The sequence below is a fragment of the Hypoxylon fragiforme genome, assembly GCF_022984875.1.
Source record: "Hypoxylon fragiforme strain CBS 206.31 chromosome Unknown GGS25scaffold_4, whole genome shotgun sequence".
NCBI classification, from domain to species: domain Eukaryota; kingdom Fungi; phylum Ascomycota; class Sordariomycetes; order Xylariales; family Hypoxylaceae; genus Hypoxylon; species Hypoxylon fragiforme.
The window spans coordinates 1,477,343-1,495,008 of record NW_026054759.1 but is presented as its reverse complement, the minus strand read 5'-3'; the positions used below and the strand labels follow the sequence as shown (position 1 = coordinate 1,495,008).

The 17,666-nt window shown below is 47.5% G+C and overlaps 4 protein-coding genes across 4 annotated transcripts; 1 reads left to right on the top strand and 3 right to left on the bottom strand.

Moving 5' to 3' along the window:
* The first annotated feature begins 53 nt into the window (after positions 1–53).
* On the top strand, positions 54–4,454 carry GGS25DRAFT_530798 (Pkinase-domain-containing protein). Its single transcript, XM_049265425.1, has 4 exons — positions 54–1,683; positions 1,758–3,114; positions 3,235–3,569; positions 3,626–4,454. The coding sequence occupies exons 1-4, from the start codon at positions 469–471 to the stop codon at positions 3,722–3,724; spliced, it is 3,006 nt and encodes a 1,001-aa protein (XP_049117697.1). The 5' UTR covers positions 54–468; the 3' UTR covers positions 3,725–4,454.
* A 543-nt stretch (positions 4,455–4,997) lies between these two features.
* GGS25DRAFT_230309 (NAD(P)-binding protein) lies at positions 4,998–6,610 on the bottom strand. Its single transcript, XM_049257019.1, has 2 exons — positions 5,917–6,610; positions 4,998–5,842 (listed from the first exon to the last, which is right to left on the bottom strand). Exons 1-2 carry the CDS (start codon positions 6,291–6,293, stop codon positions 5,113–5,115), a joined length of 1,107 nt encoding a protein of 368 aa, XP_049117696.1. The 5' UTR covers positions 6,294–6,610; the 3' UTR covers positions 4,998–5,112.
* Positions 6,611–8,891: 2,281 nt separating this feature from the next.
* GGS25DRAFT_485948 (uncharacterized protein) lies at positions 8,892–10,794 on the bottom strand. The gene is made up of 2 exons (XM_049260584.1): positions 9,014–10,794; positions 8,892–8,941 (listed from the first exon to the last, which is right to left on the bottom strand). The coding sequence occupies exon 1, from the start codon at positions 10,324–10,326 to the stop codon at positions 9,574–9,576; it is 753 nt and encodes a 250-aa protein (XP_049117695.1). The 5' UTR covers positions 10,327–10,794; the 3' UTR covers positions 8,892–8,941; positions 9,014–9,573.
* A 9-nt stretch (positions 10,795–10,803) lies between these two features.
* Positions 10,804–17,314, bottom strand: GGS25DRAFT_230184 (uncharacterized protein). Its single transcript, XM_049257018.1, has 3 exons — positions 16,626–17,314; positions 16,484–16,571; positions 10,804–16,431 (listed from the first exon to the last, which is right to left on the bottom strand). The coding sequence occupies exons 1-3, from the start codon at positions 17,217–17,219 to the stop codon at positions 11,036–11,038; spliced, it is 6,078 nt and encodes a 2,025-aa protein (XP_049117694.1). The 5' UTR covers positions 17,220–17,314; the 3' UTR covers positions 10,804–11,035.
* Between the last annotated feature and the right edge of the window lie 352 nt (positions 17,315–17,666).

The window sequence follows — 17,666 nt, the reverse complement described above, 5'->3', positions numbered from 1 at the left end:
TACATAGTACCTAGTACTAGTACTAGGTATGTAGTAGCATTGAACTTGAATACTTCAAGTAGTACATCATTAAAGTAGTCAACGGTGTAGTTATTGTATTGTACATACATACCACATACAGGCACTTGCACTGAACAATTGCGCAAACACCCCCCCATCTTCCTCCCCTCCATTAGGTCGGGTATTTTCTCTAGTCTCTTCAGCCCATGGTTTCATCACTCGACCCGTTCATTCTGGGGGTTAACTATCACTAAAACCAAAAAAAAAAAAGAAAGAAAAAAAAAGGGAAAAAGGAAAAGGAAAAGGAAGAAAAGAAGAAAAAAACGAGGGAAGGGAGAAAAGAAACCCCCTCCAAAAGCAGTTCCCCTCCCCCCAAAATAATACCTAACCAAAGAACTTTTTCATATAATTAAAAAAAAAAAAACTGGTTTTTTTTTTCTTTTTCCATTTCTACCTTTGAAGGTAGAGATGGACAGCCACAACACTAACGGCAACATTCAAAGCAATCTGCAACAACGGCGTAACAGACTGACTAAGAAGCCTCCAACTCATCATCACGGACATAGCTACTCTCTCACCGCTGATGGTCGCTTTGACGCATCCCTCCAGAGCAAACGGAGCTCCACGAGTTTGAGGCGAGCTCCAAGCGCTCCCCACAGAACTCCCACTATCACTACTCCCACCACTCCCACTAATACTCCCACTACTACTTTCATTACCACAACGGCTACAAGTGCTAACTTTCCCAATACTACTGCCACTGCTGCCGCTGCCGCTGCTACTAACGTTGGCATTAACAACGCGTCGATTTCCTCTGCATCGCCCTGTCATCCTCCTCCACCACCACCCATTCCTTATTCTTCTTACTCTTTCAGCTATAACAATAATAACCACAAAAACAACAGCAATACTGACTATTATACCACTTCTACCCCCGCTGCTACCTCTTCTTCCGTACTATCTCCTAACCAATTCTGCCCCTCCACCTTTTCGTCTTCTAACAAACTGGCCTCTACCTCGCCCCCGCTCTCTAACAGCAAGAAGAAGAACAACGCATTCCCTGCCACTGCGGACGGGGCTGGAATTGATTATAGAGCCGGCACTGGTACTAGTCCTGGTCCTGGCACTGGCACTGGCACTGGCACTGGCACTGGCACTGGCCTTGGGATTGGGATTGGGATTGGGCACTCAACATCGCGAGATCAGCGTTTGTCTTCCGATTTTCATCTCCGTCAACCCCTCTCCTCCCAGACACCCGAAGAATTTATCGGTGCGCCCTTTGACGGCAACTTCATCCTCAACCATTTCGAAGCCACCAAGTCGCCCACTTATCAACATCCGACCCAAGCTCGTCCTGCACCGGCCCCTCCATCGAATCTAAATCCCGATCCTCGTCTAATGACCCCTTCCTTACGGCAGTCAACCAGCTTTTCCGCCTTCGACGGCAGTATGTCGGAGAAATCACACGGCGCGCGTGTCAATGACGCCCAAGTCACTTCCCCAAAGCGATATTCTGACGAAGGCAAGGAACTTAAAGGGCCCGGTGTATTGAGAAAGAAGTCGGGCTTCTCGGGCCTCATGAGCACATTGGTGGGATCGCCAAAGAAACCCGTCATTTCAGCGCCAGAAAATCCAGTTCATGTCACCCATGTCGGTTATGATAGTTCTACTGGCCAATTTACGGTTTGTTTCACCCCGACATAGTTTTTCGTCTATTGGGTAGGCTTCTATACCAATACTAATTGCTCTATCTACAGGGTCTGCCCAAAGAGTGGCAACGTCTAATAAACGAGAGTGGCATTCCAGAGAATGCTCGAAGGGAAAACCCTCAAATGATGGTAGACATCGTTACGTTCTATAAAGAGACCACGGAGAAGCCGCACGAGGATCAGGTCCTAGAGAAGTTTCACGATGTGAGAGCTCCTGAAATGCGCACTCCCTCTGGTGGAATGGCAACATCCCCCGGCATGTATGCGTCAAACTATGCGGGTATGTCACCTATGATCAGTCCACCAGCAAGTCCGAGATTTCCAATCGTGAATAATGAAGGCACCTTTGAAAACCCCCGCGCTCCCCCTCCAGTACCTGTACCCGGAAAGGGCCCGGCGCTGCACTCTATCAAGGACCACCCCAATTTGCAGCCCAGCCGACCCGCGCCGAAACCCCCCATCTCCTTACAGACCCGAGCCGCACAGCAGTCACCTTACGTTACGAAAGATTCGGGCATTGGCATATCTCAGGCCAGCGAAGATGTCCACCCAGCAAACATGCATACGCAGCCGTCGAAAGACAATGTCCCTATGCTCCCCGAAGAGCACCGATCAAGATCGAACTCGCGAGCCAACGGTACCCAGCCTCACGTCCCCACTAGCCAATCGTCATCCGCCGTTCAGGCCGTGTATCAACAGCAGCTGATGCAACAACAACAAGAACAAGCCATGGCACAAGCCCAGGCTGCTATGAAGGGACAGCTTAGTAGATCCGCGAGTACTAAACAAGCCCCCACTCATCCCATACCTTCTAGCTCGCAGCACCAAATGGGCCGTCCACCGGAAGCTAATGGCACCAGCAGCGCTGTGCACCCAGCACGCGTTGGACCTCCGGCACAACAAGCGCGTCCCCGCAACCGGCCGCGGCAAAGCACTAGCATAGACGTGGCAGCGGCTCTTAAACGTATCTGCTCCGAGGGTGACCCTCGCGAAATATACCGCAGTTTCACCAAGATTGGCCAAGGTGCATCTGGGGGTGTCTATACTGGTCACGAACGAGGATCAAACAGGCTAGTAGCTATCAAGCAGATGAACCTGGAGCAACAGCCTAAAAAGGACTTAATCATCAATGAAATTCTAGTTATGAAGGAGAGCTCGCACCCAAACATCGTCAACTTCATTGACAGCTATCTATGTGGCGGCGAGCTATGGGTTATCATGGAGTACATGGAGGGCGGTAGCTTAACTGATGTGGTTACTTTTAATATAATGACAGAAGGGCAGATTGCCTCAGTCTGCAGGGAGACCTTGAAGGGCCTGCAGCATCTACACTCTAAAGGAGTTATTCACCGGGACATCAAGTCTGATAATATTCTACTGTCACTAGATGGAAATATCAAGCTCAGTAAGCCATCTATCTCCCTGGTTCTTTCAATTATTCCTTCTTTCTTACTCTCTCTCCTCCCCTTTCTTCCTTTTCTGACTCGTCGCAACCGGTCACGTCCCACCTAACACATTCTCACAGCTGATTTCGGGTTTTGCGCACAAATCAACGAGGCGCATAACAAGCGGACAACGATGGTTGGCACGCCATACTGGATGGCACCGGAAGTCGTCACTAGAAAGGAATATGGAAGGAAAGTCGACATCTGGTCTCTAGGTATTATGGCCATCGAGATGATCGAAGGAGAACCCCCGTATCTTACCGAGTCACCTCTCCGTGCTCTGTGGCTAATCGCTACGAACGGCACGCCACAAATTAAGGAAGAGCACAATCTGTCTCTGGTGTTTAAGGACTTCCTATACTTCGCTCTGAAGGTAGACCCGGAAAAAAGAGCCAGCGCGCACGACCTACTTAGAGTGCGTTCTTCCCGTCATTTCTTATCTGAATCTTGAAAACTAACATTATCTTATAGCACGATTTCATGAAGCTGTGTGTTGACTTATCATCATTATCTCCACTCGTCCGAGCCGCCAGGGAAGCCCGGCTAGAGGAGAAGGCCAGCAAGGGTTAGGTTTTGGACATTTTGAATAGGTAATTCAAATGTCCGCTATATGATTTTTAAATGACGTGTTGGGATATTTCTAGCTATACGACTGTTGGAACCTGATCAGTTCATTGCCAGAAAAAAAAAACGAGAAGATGCTGGGTCTATCAAACTCGCGGTGGTCGAGGATATTTTGTGTACCTCTACCCTCGGAGTGAGCACGTCTTTGCTCGAGCTTACAGGGGCGTCAGGGGGAGGCATGAGAGGAATATAGCGGCAATTGATCCTGGTTGGACACTCCTCGTGAATCCGCCCTGTTTTGTACATATCGACACGATACCATACTTTGGGGAATGCCCATCGGAAATTAGAGACGAGCTAGATGAAACGGATGCACTTTCAAGCATAGCCGTATGCACGCCCTTGGCCGAAGGGTATCAAATATAAATACGAAGTATTGCGAATTTATGAGTTCGAGTAGGCCCAGGTATCTACTCTGTTATGGCATACAAGCAATCTTGCCTATGGGGGTTTTGAGGTCAAGTTACGATCTTACGGCAAGAGGTAAAATGAGTCTTGGGCTTTCTACTGTTCGCCCTCCAGTGCCTACGGGTGTTGTTTACTTAGGTACCGGTCTATATAGTATATAAATCATTTGAATTGCACATACCTACAGCTTGGAATTCATTGTTCATTAGGAAGGAGTGTACATAGTGCTCTTTCTTTTCGTACCATCCCATTGATATATTGTATGCCACCTTGGGGCGTAGAACTGCTAGTCCCGTCTAGAATGTGCTGTAGTGTCCATGTCCGACCTGTACCCATTCCTCTCCTTGGAGCCAGGCCCAGCAGCTTGTCTAATCTTTATAAAAGCAATTTTTGATTTTCCTTCCCAGAACAAGAATAAGCCCAAGTCGTTTTACCCCTTCTATCATAGTATTTGGTATCAATTCGCCGTTTCCCATCTTTGTCCGCGACATATGAGTTGACCCTAGATCCCCACGGTGTGTAGGTCGGTATCAATGATGAGTATGTCGCGTAATGTATCAACCGAGATAAAGAACAATGAGGGCAAACCCGAGAGAAACTTAGAACAGAGAGTGTTGGAAATCGCATCCTTAGCCTGTGTACCTGTGCCCACGTGCAGGACTCTTCGGAGTTGCATATAAACCCGAAACCCCCCATGATGCCACAACATAACGTGACTACCTTTCAATACTTCATGATAGGGTTTGTATATTGCTTAAAGGCAATCGTCGACCCTAAGTAACCTCCAATTACCACGTATGATTTAGACCCCGGCTAAAGAGTATAGCCCCGATATCTGTATGTGCATAACCTCATGATAATCACCTTATCACGTCGATAATTTGATTATATTATCGCATGGCATGGGTGTGGCCATGTTAGACATCTTAGTAGCATGTGTAGCCACCATCGATAGCAACGTTGGCACCGGTCATGAAACCGCTAGCATCACTCGCAAGGAAGACACAGAGACCGTTCAGATCGTCGACGTTGCCCAGGCGGGCCTGCGGCGTGAGAGATCGCCATATCTTCTTCTGAGCCTCGAGGGCAGGTACGCGGTTCAAGGCCGTGTCCATGTAGCCGGGCGAGATACAGTTGACGCGGATATTATACTTGGCCCACTCGGCAGCGAGTGATTTGCCAAACTGGATCACACCGGCCTTGGACGCGTTATAGCAGGACTGTTCCTGCGGGTAATTGACAATGCTACCGCTCATGCTAGCAACTAGCACAATAGACCCGGGCTTGCCGGCTGCCATCATCGCACGTCCGACCGACTGGCTCATGAGGAATGAGCCCGTTAGGTTGATGTCGATCAAGCGGCGGAACATGGCGGGGTCGTACGCCTCGGCCTTGATGTTGGAGTCGGCGATACCAGCACTGTTGATTAGCACGTCAGGAGCGCCGTAGGTCTCGACGACAGAGTCAACTGCGGCGTTGATGGCAGCGCCGTCGCGAACATCGACCTTGAAGAAAGATACAGGAAGTTGAGTCTTTTGATGTAATTCAGCGGCCGCCTCATCACCGAGCTCCTGGTTTGCATCGAAGATCACTAGAGCCTTGGCACCGGCCTCAGCACAAGCGCGGGCCATGTGATTTCCTAGGCCCCTGGCTCCTCTGTAGATGGTCTTGTTAACAAATTGCTTCGGAGTCAGGCACGTCACGAATACACGTATATGAATATAACTTACCCAGTGACGATGACGACCTTGTTCATAATGCTCATCTTCTGCATAGTCGGTGGCATTTGGCGGTAGACTTGGTCATTTAGCGGCACAACTTCAGTATCCTCGGGAGGTGGGAATGGCTTCGGTTTGGCGTCATCGCGGTTAACGGGAATGCTGAAGTGGTCGCTTGTAGAGCCAGCAGTGCCTTTAGAGTCCGGCGAGTAGACCGATACTGGAACCTCGGTCTCGCGTACCACATCATTCCTGGATCGGATTGAGGACTGGGTGAATGCTCGTTGAGCCGCGGGAAATGCCCTTGAAACAGGTACAAAAGCATGAGTAGCTCTGGAGACAAAAGGAGCCGTGGCTCTGGCAATACGAAGTGCTGACCGACCCGACATTGTTGTAGAGTAGAGGAAGTATGTATGTGTAGATGTAGATGAGATGTGTGCGTACGAGCGTGTGTAGTAGATGGTTGAGTAGGTATACGTGGAGCGTGGCAGGGAGAGTGATCTGAATTCGTCTCGATATTGCCAGAAACTCAGCAGAAACTCTGGAGGTAAAGGGCAAGGGGCAAAAGTGCTAAGAGTAAGTAGATTGGAGGAGCAGGAGAGGAAGAAGGAAAAGGTAGAGCTCAGCTCGTCAATTTATGTATGGAATTGACCGAGAGAAGAAGGGGAGAAGGGGAGGGGGATGAAAGAGGAGGATGGATGGTAGGTAGTAAAGAATCCGAAATCGGTGAGGAAACGCCGCAGAGGAAAAGATATAATTCCTTAAGCTAAAGTCAAAATTAAAAAGAAAAAAAAACCTCTCCAGGTCACAAGGCGAGTTCCGTTTGATTGGAACCTAGTTGGGTGTCGTGAACTAGTAGATAGAATGGGTGGATGGGGTGGATGGGTATGTTAGTGACAAGTAGCAGGGCAAATAAAAATAAAATAAAAATTCTTGTTCTGTTTTTGTGCTCAAAGCCTGACCGACATGGACCTCCCAGGGTAAGCTACCTAACAGTCAAGTCTACCTATGTATATCCCTGTCAGGAAACTGGTAGAAACCAACTATCAAGCAGCTAAGATGGTAGGCCCAGGTAGGGTAGTAGGGTAGTAGGTACTGACGAGAAGAATTATGACTTATGACTTATGACTTATGCAGATATTCTATAAAACAGAAATCACGACCAGATAGTAAACGAGGATTAAAGAAAGGAAAGAGAAAGAAAGATATTCCTTCCCCTTGGAGAATATATATACTACTTCCATTTCCTCTTTTTTTTTTCATGCTTTTCACATTACCTTTTAACCTTTGAATCTACATAGGTACTACGTCGTAAGGTTATAAGAAACTTAAAGGAGATTATCGACAAATAAGATATCGATAGTTTAATATCAATTAGGCTTATTTTAGATCAGCAGCTAAGGATAAGCCGTCACTCGGGACCTAATGATTTTATGCTTACCATAAGTGCATACATATGTATATATCGATGCAATTTTGAATCCTAATGCACTAGATATACTATATATACAATAGACAAACTGCCAAGCGAAGCTAAGTCTGTTTAAACCCGACCCGACGATGATACTACCTAGGGTACCTACATCAATATACCTACATAGTAGTATTAGTTAATAGTTTCAATTTGCTTCAACTACTCTTTTTTATTTATTTTTTTCACTCATAATTTATACCAGATATAGGTGCTTACCTAGCACGCATTTCTTCTCATGTCAACCTGTGGGAAGTCAAACAATGATACAGTGGGCACTAGGTGATACATAATTAGGTAGGTAGGTAACTACATACTACGCAGTCTACCCTAAGTCCCTAGGTTAGCTGCTTAAGTGCAAATGCCTACACCGCCGATACATGTGTAGCTTCCTTTAATGTTATTATTAAAGTTAAACAAACATCAGTGATATTGGTACTATGTAGATAGTTGTAGCCTTGTAGCCTAAGTTGTAGGTACTAGGATCAAGTGGTGAGGTTTAATCTTTGAATTCTCGGAAAATGTCCAGGTGACCTAAGTTTTCCCCACACATCCCACGTCTCCCACGCCTCAGATCTAACAGCACCGGCGCGTAATACTGGTTAAGGTTATATTTTTAAGGTTATATTTAGTTAGTACGTATGTCCAGTGAGTCTAGAACCGCGATACCAAGCGCGGGGGATGTGCATTCACTGCATGCTGAGAGTATACATAATTTACCATGTATTCATACACTATGTATTAAAAAGCGGTGGAAGGCATACATACATTTTGTACATACATTTTGTATATACATACATACTACTAGTAGTAGTATACGTAATCTGACAACGTTGATAATAAATACCGCATTTCGCTTATCGTCATGTGTTCTTGACAACATTGAACCCTTCCGCCATCCGCTTCGTAGTAAGTTCGTACCTGTTCAGCTACAGCATAGACTTCCAACAGTACAATAATACAACAATATGCGGCCAACTCATTCCGAACACGGCGAGGTTTTTTGAAGTCATGTTAAGATCCAGTGTTATTAGGAAAGAGTTAATTATGCATAATGATATCATCCCGAAGCCATCATCTACTCGGATCTTCAGCCGCAGTGGGTGTCTATCTTGGATATTTTTTACATGTTAACCGAGTTGGTGTTGGTTGAGTGACTAGCTTTCATACCTAACCTAGGTAGCGTTGACTACATATGTTGACTACATACGATACTACAACACTAAACTTCGAAGAAAGGTGAACGACCGTGGTATCAAAGTGCCATGAAAATCATTTTGCATATATCTACATAGTAGATATCTAATATTCTTATTTGGTCCATAATAAGCTACCTCCTCTACATGGCCTAATTCATCTCATCCCCCTTTTTAAAAAGCAAACAAAAGAAGGAACATTTGATTTTCTAAAGCATGAAAATAAAGATAAGAACATGAATGAAAAGTTCGCGGGTATCGCATGCGCCAGTCCAGTTCCATGTGAAAAAAAAAAGGGGGGGGGGGGGGGGGGGGGGGGGATAAAAAGTATTTTAACATGGTCGCCATATTTATGAGGCTTCCCCTAAGGGTAGGTAATACTATATACTGCGGAAGAGAAGAAAATTATCATCACTCATAGCCCTAATGCCAAATTTCCAAGCCGCTCCGAGCCGAAACAGTACCTAATGTATCCAAGATTCCTACTAGACAGTATGACGGCGATGAACTATCAAAGTTGCTTTATGGCCAGCATGTACTGGAGGTGTTCCAAAGCCGTGTCCATCCCAGGGAAGCATGTGTATCAACAATGAACAGGCTCCCTCTGCGAGGCGTTGTCTTCTTCGTAAAAGCTCACAGGCCAGCATCGCCACTGCTAAAGTTTTGATTGCCTGGGCGATAACCTTGAGTATAGGGTTGTGGATTGTCCTTCGGGGTGTATTCTGCTTGAGGCCCAATGTCATGTGACCCAAAGTCGCATGGCCCAAAGTCACATGGCCCAGAGTCATATAGTCCGGTCTGGGACATTGCCGCCTCTGTCGACGGGGATGGGATAAACACATCTGTGCTTCCTACCGTGCTTCCTACTGTGAGGCTAGGCGTCCATGACGATTGATCGAACGCCGCGACATTCTCAGGTGGCCGTATTTGTCCATTAGACGTTTGCAATGTTGTGGAAGACCAAGTGACTTCTTGATGAGGGGCGTTGGCTAGAGGTAAGATTTAGTGTTGTGGACAAAGGGAAAAGTGCATTTTAATAGACTTACTAGTAAGATTGGTCTGTAAAAAGCAGCCCAGTGCTGGGTTTAATATATTTGCCAACTCAGAATTATGGCTAAGAGATATCGACAGGTCGCTACCTTTTTTCACCATAGCTGAGACTGGGAAGGTACGGCCTCCGAGTATGAGCTCGAACTGTACGTATCTCCTTTGATCAGTTGGACGAGTATGTTTCAATATCTCCCTGGGAAGGGGGCGGTCCACGAGCCTCAATGCTTCTATCGCACTCTCATTGATGGAGGAATGGTAATCTGGGGTGACCGTCACAGGAATACTGGTGCCATGAATTTTATATATCTGGCCCATTTGTTGGACTCCGCTTGCTTCTAAATAGAATTTGGGAATCTGAGTTTGCTGCTGGCTCTGTGGTGATTCTGAGCCAGGGTACGGATAAGCAGAATAATTGGTGAGAGTAGGGTCTATAGGGGATAGCTGGGAGAGGCCCAAACTGAGAGGTGTTTGTATAATGCTGTCGCCAGTCACTTGAGAAGTAGGGATGGTAGAAGGTCCTGGGATACAGTCGAATGAATCCATCTCGGAGGGCCACTGTGGCATTACAGTTTCTTGATTGCACAGATTATCCCGACTTTTCATGGGGTTCTGTGAAGGCTCCCAGGACGTGTTTGCTGGAGCCAGCGTACTAGGCCGCGCCGAGGACCGAGGGCCCCACGACATGTAACGTCGCGGCCAGACCATCTTTTATGAGTGTTACTTTGATACCCAACGAGTAGCTGTGCCTCCAGACGGGGTATACAAGGAGGAGCTCCTCAACGTCAACGGATATTTTTTACACTTTTGTATATCAAAAGACATTCATGTATTGGGCTGCGGGAAAACGAAATAATAGAAGGGTGAGCGAGGAGAAAGGCATTGGGGGAAGGGGACACAGAAGAGAGAAAAGGCAGATGGGGACAATGTAATCTCCGCGTACTATCATTGAATTGGTTTTCTTTTTTTTTTGTAATTTTATGTAAGATATGAAATTGGGATTTCTGAGGAGTATTTTAGGATTTCGGACCCAAGTAGTCATTGGAATTACCAAAAACTAGGCTGCATTCAACGCGTGTCAAAAGTGACTAGGTACGGCTGGTTCGCGGCCCAAACTTACAATGCTCCCTCTGGAGTGTTATTTAATTCATAGCAGAAGACGATTACGCCACTAGGTCCACAGACATTCAATGAGCGAGATTGGAGCTGGCAGAGATGGCCCAGCTTCGAGTAAGACGGAGTAAGCTGAAGTTACATACTAGGTACCTAACCTTTCCTACATTATGTAGGCAGGTACATACCTATATACCGACATATATACAAAGTATTGCCGCTGGATAGCAAAATACAATATCGCGCAAGGAAATTTCGTATTCCTAAACATCCCCCTCCTTCTACTTTTCCAAAACCTAGCCACTCAATACCTTAATTCAACTCGTGTAAACCGTTTTTTCATCGAGTCATCGAGCCAGTCCCTATTAGGAATCCTAGAATTGCCCCTCTCTCCACGCTTCCATAAACCTTGCCCACCGAAGTCAGCTTCAACTTCCATTTCGGAAGTCGGCGCTGTCTTGCTTTTACGTGAGTTAACATGCACAACTTCACTGCCAAAAGGTAGTTTTATGCGTATATCTGAGGTACTTTTAATGGAAGGAGTCCATAATCCCTTCACAGCCTTCACAACAGCGCTCTTTGTCTTCTGTCCATTAGTCCAGAGCATAAATGCTGTATCTGGCCCTGGCCCGATTGCTGGATGAACTGCTCCCGCCGTCGTTTCCAGTGATCCCATATACACAGGATGCCGGACAGCAACATCGAATTTGTTGACCTTAGGTGGCTGGCTTCTAGCTATGGCTTCCTCGAGTTCAGCCCCCCATTGAGCTGGCAGAGCTTGACCTCTCGAGAACCTCAATTGAGGGCGAGAAGCCATAATAGCTTTGTGAAGTGCAGTGGACCAGTCTCGGGGTGACGCAGCTTTGCGAGCGAACCTTGGTGTGGCCTGACTTGCCTTGATAGCAACCTGAAGAGCTGCCTCCCAGTCTCGTGGGTAGGAAGCCCGCAGGGCTGTCATCGTACCAAAGTGGCTGCTCACTGTAGACGCCGAAGCGATAGATGGACTCTCAGGGCGTATAGAAGAGATCGAGATCCAGTTTAATCCGGCTGAGGTAGCCTGTCTGTTAGTCCATAAGTGGGCCGATGCAATTGCAAGCGGCTTATCATTGAAACGTGGTTTTCGGGCCATTTTGAGTGCGGCCGGCAGAGCTGAAGTAGTTCGATAGACCTTCCGACTTGAGTCGAGTTGGAATAAGCTGGGTGTGCTAAGCGTCGAAGCGGTAGTCTTGCTCCACAATGATATCGGATTGGAGATGGGCACACAACTAGGCTCACACCGCACTTCCCAGAGCTTTGCGCTTATCAAAATATTCAGAGGATCTTCCGTATTCGGCTTTCGAGCGCTTCGGTTTACGTTAATCGCGGCCGGGAGTTTGGAAGATCTCCGGTAGTCATTCCTCGTGACGTTTACATTAAATAGGCCTTTATATTCAGGTTCTGGGGTCGTTTCTAGCTTCTCCCACAATGAATTGGCTTGGGTTCGGGACACGATATTTGCTTTGGCCGGCTGGGAAGCCAATTTGGAGTAACTGGGCGTAAATAATCGAGGAAGATGAATATCATCCAGAGGGGCTTCGTATTCATTAGACCATAGACTGTTTGTCTTCAGAATCCCTAGCGGCTCCTCGTTTGTGCGGCGAGCGCTTTTCATAGAGATAGCGGCAGCTTCCTTGGCAGTTTTACGATACTCCAATCTAGAGGTATTACTGCTGAAGAGCCCATCATGCTCAATGAACTGAACGTTAATGGGAGGTTCCCACAGCAATGAGGGTTTTTTGTTGCTCTCTACACCCCATAGGCTATTTGAGCTTAATGTCTCAAGGGACATCTCCACTGCATAAGTTTTCTTAACTAGTCGTAGAGCAACAGGATCCTTCGACGTCTTACGATAGTCTGCCCTAGAGTTACTGATATCAAATAACCTTGACGTCTCTGACTCTGATATGGTCTTAGGCCGTGTCCATAGTAATGAGGAGTTGGCACGAGGATTGGTGGCTTTCGTCCGCAGAGGCAGAGCTAGTGCAATTCCACTCCAGAGCAGCGCTTTATTTGTTGCCAAATTGACTTCTTTGGCCCTTGGTTTCCATAATTCGTTACTACTGATGGGAGCAAAGTCCTTGATATGGGGGGCGTATCTCTTCGTTTCTGTATTGCCTATGGTATAAAATTTCCACGCATCTGGTTCTGGCTGTGGCAATCCGAAGACATGCATACCCAAAAACTCTGGGCATGCGGCCCAAAGCAGAGATGAAGCTAATGTTGGTACAGCCGTTGAGTTGTATGAGACATCTACAGGGATGGGTTCCTCTAGAACCATACCATCATCACGGTAGTCTTCAATCAACATCTCAACAGCACTACCAGCGGACATACGAGAGCTGGTCGAGGTTGGGGTCTGCTGCTGTGAAGGAGATGGGATGTCCTTTGAAGGCAAGTTCCTGGTTTTGAGCAAGCTTGCGATCTCCCAGAGGGTTGTCTCGTCAAAATCATCTCCCTCGCCGTCGCTATCCGAGAATTCGTATAGATTGTCACCTTCTTCTTCGGCTTCATAATCGTCAAAGAACGATGTTGTGAGCTCTTCGGCGTCAATTTGGGTTGGTTTGATATTTAGGGAAGCACTGGCAACGAGGCTACCAGTAGTCATGGTGCCCGGCATGGCCATTCGACTAGAATGGGGCTGGATAGTGGCATGCTCACTCTTCTCCCCCCAAGGAAACTGAAAAATGCCCAGACTTCCACGTTGATGTGGTAAAGGTTTAGGATTTTCCAAAATATCGGGTAAGAGGGTCATGCGTCTGCTCCTGCGGGGAGGACGGATGGTGAGGGGGCGAGTAACAACTGGACCAGTAGACGTAGGCTTCGCAAGTCGCGAAGGCGTGTTGCCCTTCCATAAGCCATTCGAAGCCGTCGAAGTTTTGGTCTCAGCGGGTTGTCGCCACAGCCATGAACTCTTGATAGTCAAGTAGACCTCAGTCTTCCTGATCGCAGGGCGCACCGACAGGCCTGGAAGCTCATCGACATGAACTTGGGATTTCTTGGCTGATCCTGCCCAAAGACCTGAATCTACCGGGCATTGAATAGGTGACTGTGGTCTCCAGAGTGCATGCACATGAGTAGCCGACTCAATAACTGTTGAACTTGAGAGTTGTGAAGTTTTAGATATTTCGTTTTCGTAGCCAGACTTATCAGTATCAGGGGGGGTTAGGTTTCCCAATGAAGTCTTGGAAACAGGTAGAAAATGAAGGTTATCTTGCTTCATGACCAAGTCGGGTGTAACCGTGATTTCTTCCATTTTCGATGGCACAACGCTATTATGTGGTGATACTTTTCGGGAAGCTCTACGTTCAACCACCATAGATATTTTCCGAGATTCGCTCGGAGAGGTTCGAATGCTCGACATTGAGTCACGGTCAAGGCGGTTCTGCGAGGATTGCCACTTGTCCTCTAATTGTCCCATCTCGCGCTCCAAGTTTTCCAATAGCGCAAGGCCTTGCCCCTGGTTCTCCTCCACCGACTCACGGTTCGGCTGCTCGAACCGCTGTAGTTGAGCTTGAATCATCTGATACGCAATCTCAGGCGACTCAAGTGGCGAAGGCTCCGCAGTCTGTACCAAGATCGTTTTTTTGGTGCTCCTCCCGTTAAGAGTTAGGAGGGGCGGTGGAGGCATCTTTCTAAATCGACCCTTATCCTTTCTAGTAGAGAAAGTAGGGCACGCATCGCCTATTCGATGGTGGAAAGGGCGAGAGTTGTCGACTTGAACGGTAGTGACCTCTAATGTGGCTTTGTCGTCCCCAGTGTTAGGAGTCTTCTGGCTGCTGCTGGGATGCTCAAGACGATTGGAAGTAATTCTACTGGCTTTGCTAGATGTGCTGAGACCGGTATTTTGTTCTGTGGATTTCTTAGAGCTACGGGAATCCTTGCCAATGTAGGTCGACCGTGCGATTAGTCGTGACTGCTGAATAGCAATAGCATCTGTAGAAATTGGCGAATATGTAGAGCCCCATATAGTGGCCGCATCTTCATCCACGGTCTTATTTTCGCTTCTCATGGATGATACGCTGAAATGACTCCCTACCGGAATTGCCAGGGATGATCTGCGGTTCTTCTTATCTTGCGGTATGCGTGGCTGTCTTTCGTTCCCAGCGGAGATTCCAGGTAGCCAAGATTGCCCCAATTCGTCGGCTGCGTTGCGGGAGCTAACGTCTTGATATGTAGATAATCGGGGAACTTCGTCAATACCGAGAATGCTCGTGGTTCGTATTGAGCTTCTATCAGTCACTTTGGATACCCTCCTGTCACCGTTGGCTTCGGGATCCAGGACACCCTCGCCATCAGATCGTTGTGCATCCGCATGTGTTACGGGAAAAGGGGGAACCTCAGGCACCACAGATCGCTTTTTGCCCATCGTCGATGGAGCGCTAAGTGGAGTGATATACAGGATATCCATTTTCTCGTCAAAAGTCATACTCTTCGTGTCATTGGGATGCGGCCGCAACGGGTTGCCGGCACTTTTAGGTGGTGGTGGTAATGGGGGCAACAAAGTAGGGCTACCAGGCATAGACCTAAGGATAGACTTCCTACTCGCAATCGATCCACTAGATTTTGAACGTTTGTGGGTTTGACTAGGCGATAACTCAGCGGGAAATACTTGCCGATCCTTGTCTCCTTTTCTTGGGATCGGGCGTGGACGGTTGACAACCGAGTCAGCAGAGTCCATGGAAGTTATCGGCGTTTTCGAAGCTCCTTGTACAATATCGATCACCGTATTGGGATCATCATAGACGATGTTATTAACGAACATGATAGTTTCCTGTCTCTGGTTGTCAAGTTCTTTCGTCACGGGCTTCATTGCTTGGGCACGTGGATTCGACGGAAGTCCCGTTGTCGGGCGTCTTTGGAGTGGGGTTTTGACTGGGTCGGGAGTGTCCGGACTCTCCAAAGATTGAGACAAATCTTGGGTCCTTGGGATGGGTATACGAATAGGTTCGCCGGGTCGAATTGGCTGGAACGTAGTTGGGACTGGCGGGGGAAGTTGACGCGGCGACCTCCTCCTTATCTTGTCAGTGCCGGGTGACAACTGTGAGGATGTAGAAGATGCGTTGACTTCGACAGATAGCCGCCCAGATGTTTTCGAGGTCTTGGTTGACAGGGATCTTTCCAATGTAGTCGATGAAGCTCGTATTTCTTTTCGCCTAAGACTCGCCTCCCGATTAAGCATGCTTTCTTCTCTCAGGAGATTTGGCGGCTGAGGAGCTGGCTGCTGTGCGGTGAGAGGCAAGGTACTTTGTGCTATTTTGGTTCGCCGCTCCTTTTCGTTATTTGCAGCCGTAGCAAGGTCGATCGTTGGCATTCTATTAAGAGGATTTGCCATGCCGTTGGTTTCCATGAGTATCGGGTTCGATATCGAGACCTTTCCTGCCACGGCCTTGCTCCAAACATTCCCCTTCGTACTTTTCTTTCTACTCTCTTGGCTTGAAAGGCCACCAAAGCCAGGGGCAGCGCCATTTTGAGGGATATATGCAGATATGATCCTTGTGTTTGTACCCTTCACATCCTCGTAACGGGATGGGGGATACTCCGCGGAATCTGAAGATGACAAGTCTCTATCCCTACTGATATCTCGAGCAGTAGGAGAATCTGGTCGTGGCGGTGGTGGGCCTCGAGGTGCAACAAGTGTCCCTGAGAGGACGGTAACCAAAGCTTTACATTGTCAGCGAAAAAAGACTGTCAGCCGCAGGTGGAACATACGTACCAACTAGAATTGCCAATCCAAGAGCAGGAAGCGTCGTCTTGAAGACCAAATCCGTTGTAGTCATACCTAAGAGAAGGGTGGCACTCATCTACGGATCATTAGTATAAAAGCAAACATGACACGGAAGCTGGCAAAAACTGACCGCGAACCATATTACCAACCCTACAATGACTAACATGACACACTTTTTGTGGTTAGTGGTCGCCTGGTTCTCGGTCGAGCTCAGCGACAAAACTTGAATAAGAACCAACCCGACTATCACAACATCTACCACGATGGTGACAATGGCGAGAGGTAACACGCTAGATACGGGCACGCATGTAGGATTAAAATCGCTCCTCGACAATCCTACAAATGCCATGCCAATCCCAAACCGGCCGAGAAGTAAGACCTGCAATATAACAGACCAGATAGTCTTCGTCCCCTTAGTTTGTGTTGCCCACGCCAGGTACTGCTCGATCAAGAACCTCCCTAGCTGGTCGAAAAGAGATGAGAATATTACTGCGACTTGGCATGTGGTTGGAGCTGTCGGTTCAATAATAGTGGCGAGAAATTCGACCAATGCCCAAGCCGCGGAACACGCCAGAAACATTATGAGGACCAGCCTCAGGCCGTCCCGAAATATGGCTGAGCCATGGCCTATCACATATAGAACCAGGCCAGCCGACGCCGCGTTAAATAATATACCAAAGAAAAAGGAGGCCAGAAGGGCCGGTGTCGCTCCCAGAGTCGCCATTGTGGCAACGACGACGTTGATATATATTTAAATATATATATAGAATATAGAATATAGAATAGAAATGAATGTAGGAGCCCAGTCAATGGGGGTTATTTTATTTAAAAGTATTACAAAATGATTAATCAAGAAACGAATGAGTCCTGTTGACGCGGGACGAAGGGACGAGCGTATCACGGCGCCATGATGGTCAGTATTGTCGGTCCAGGGACACGAAGGAGAGGAAGAAAAAGAAAGAAAAAGGAAATGAAGGAAATGGAAGCCTGAGAACAATAGGCTGGAGGTATGGAGCGAGAGAAGGAGAGCGAAAGTGATCTCTGCGCCATCTGAGCCCTCTGCGATAGTGGATTGGGGATAGCGAATAGTGGATTGAGGTCTGTGAGAGGTCTGTGATCTCAAACATGAATCTTGCAGGGTTATGTTCGAGGTCTTCCGACTAGATCCACA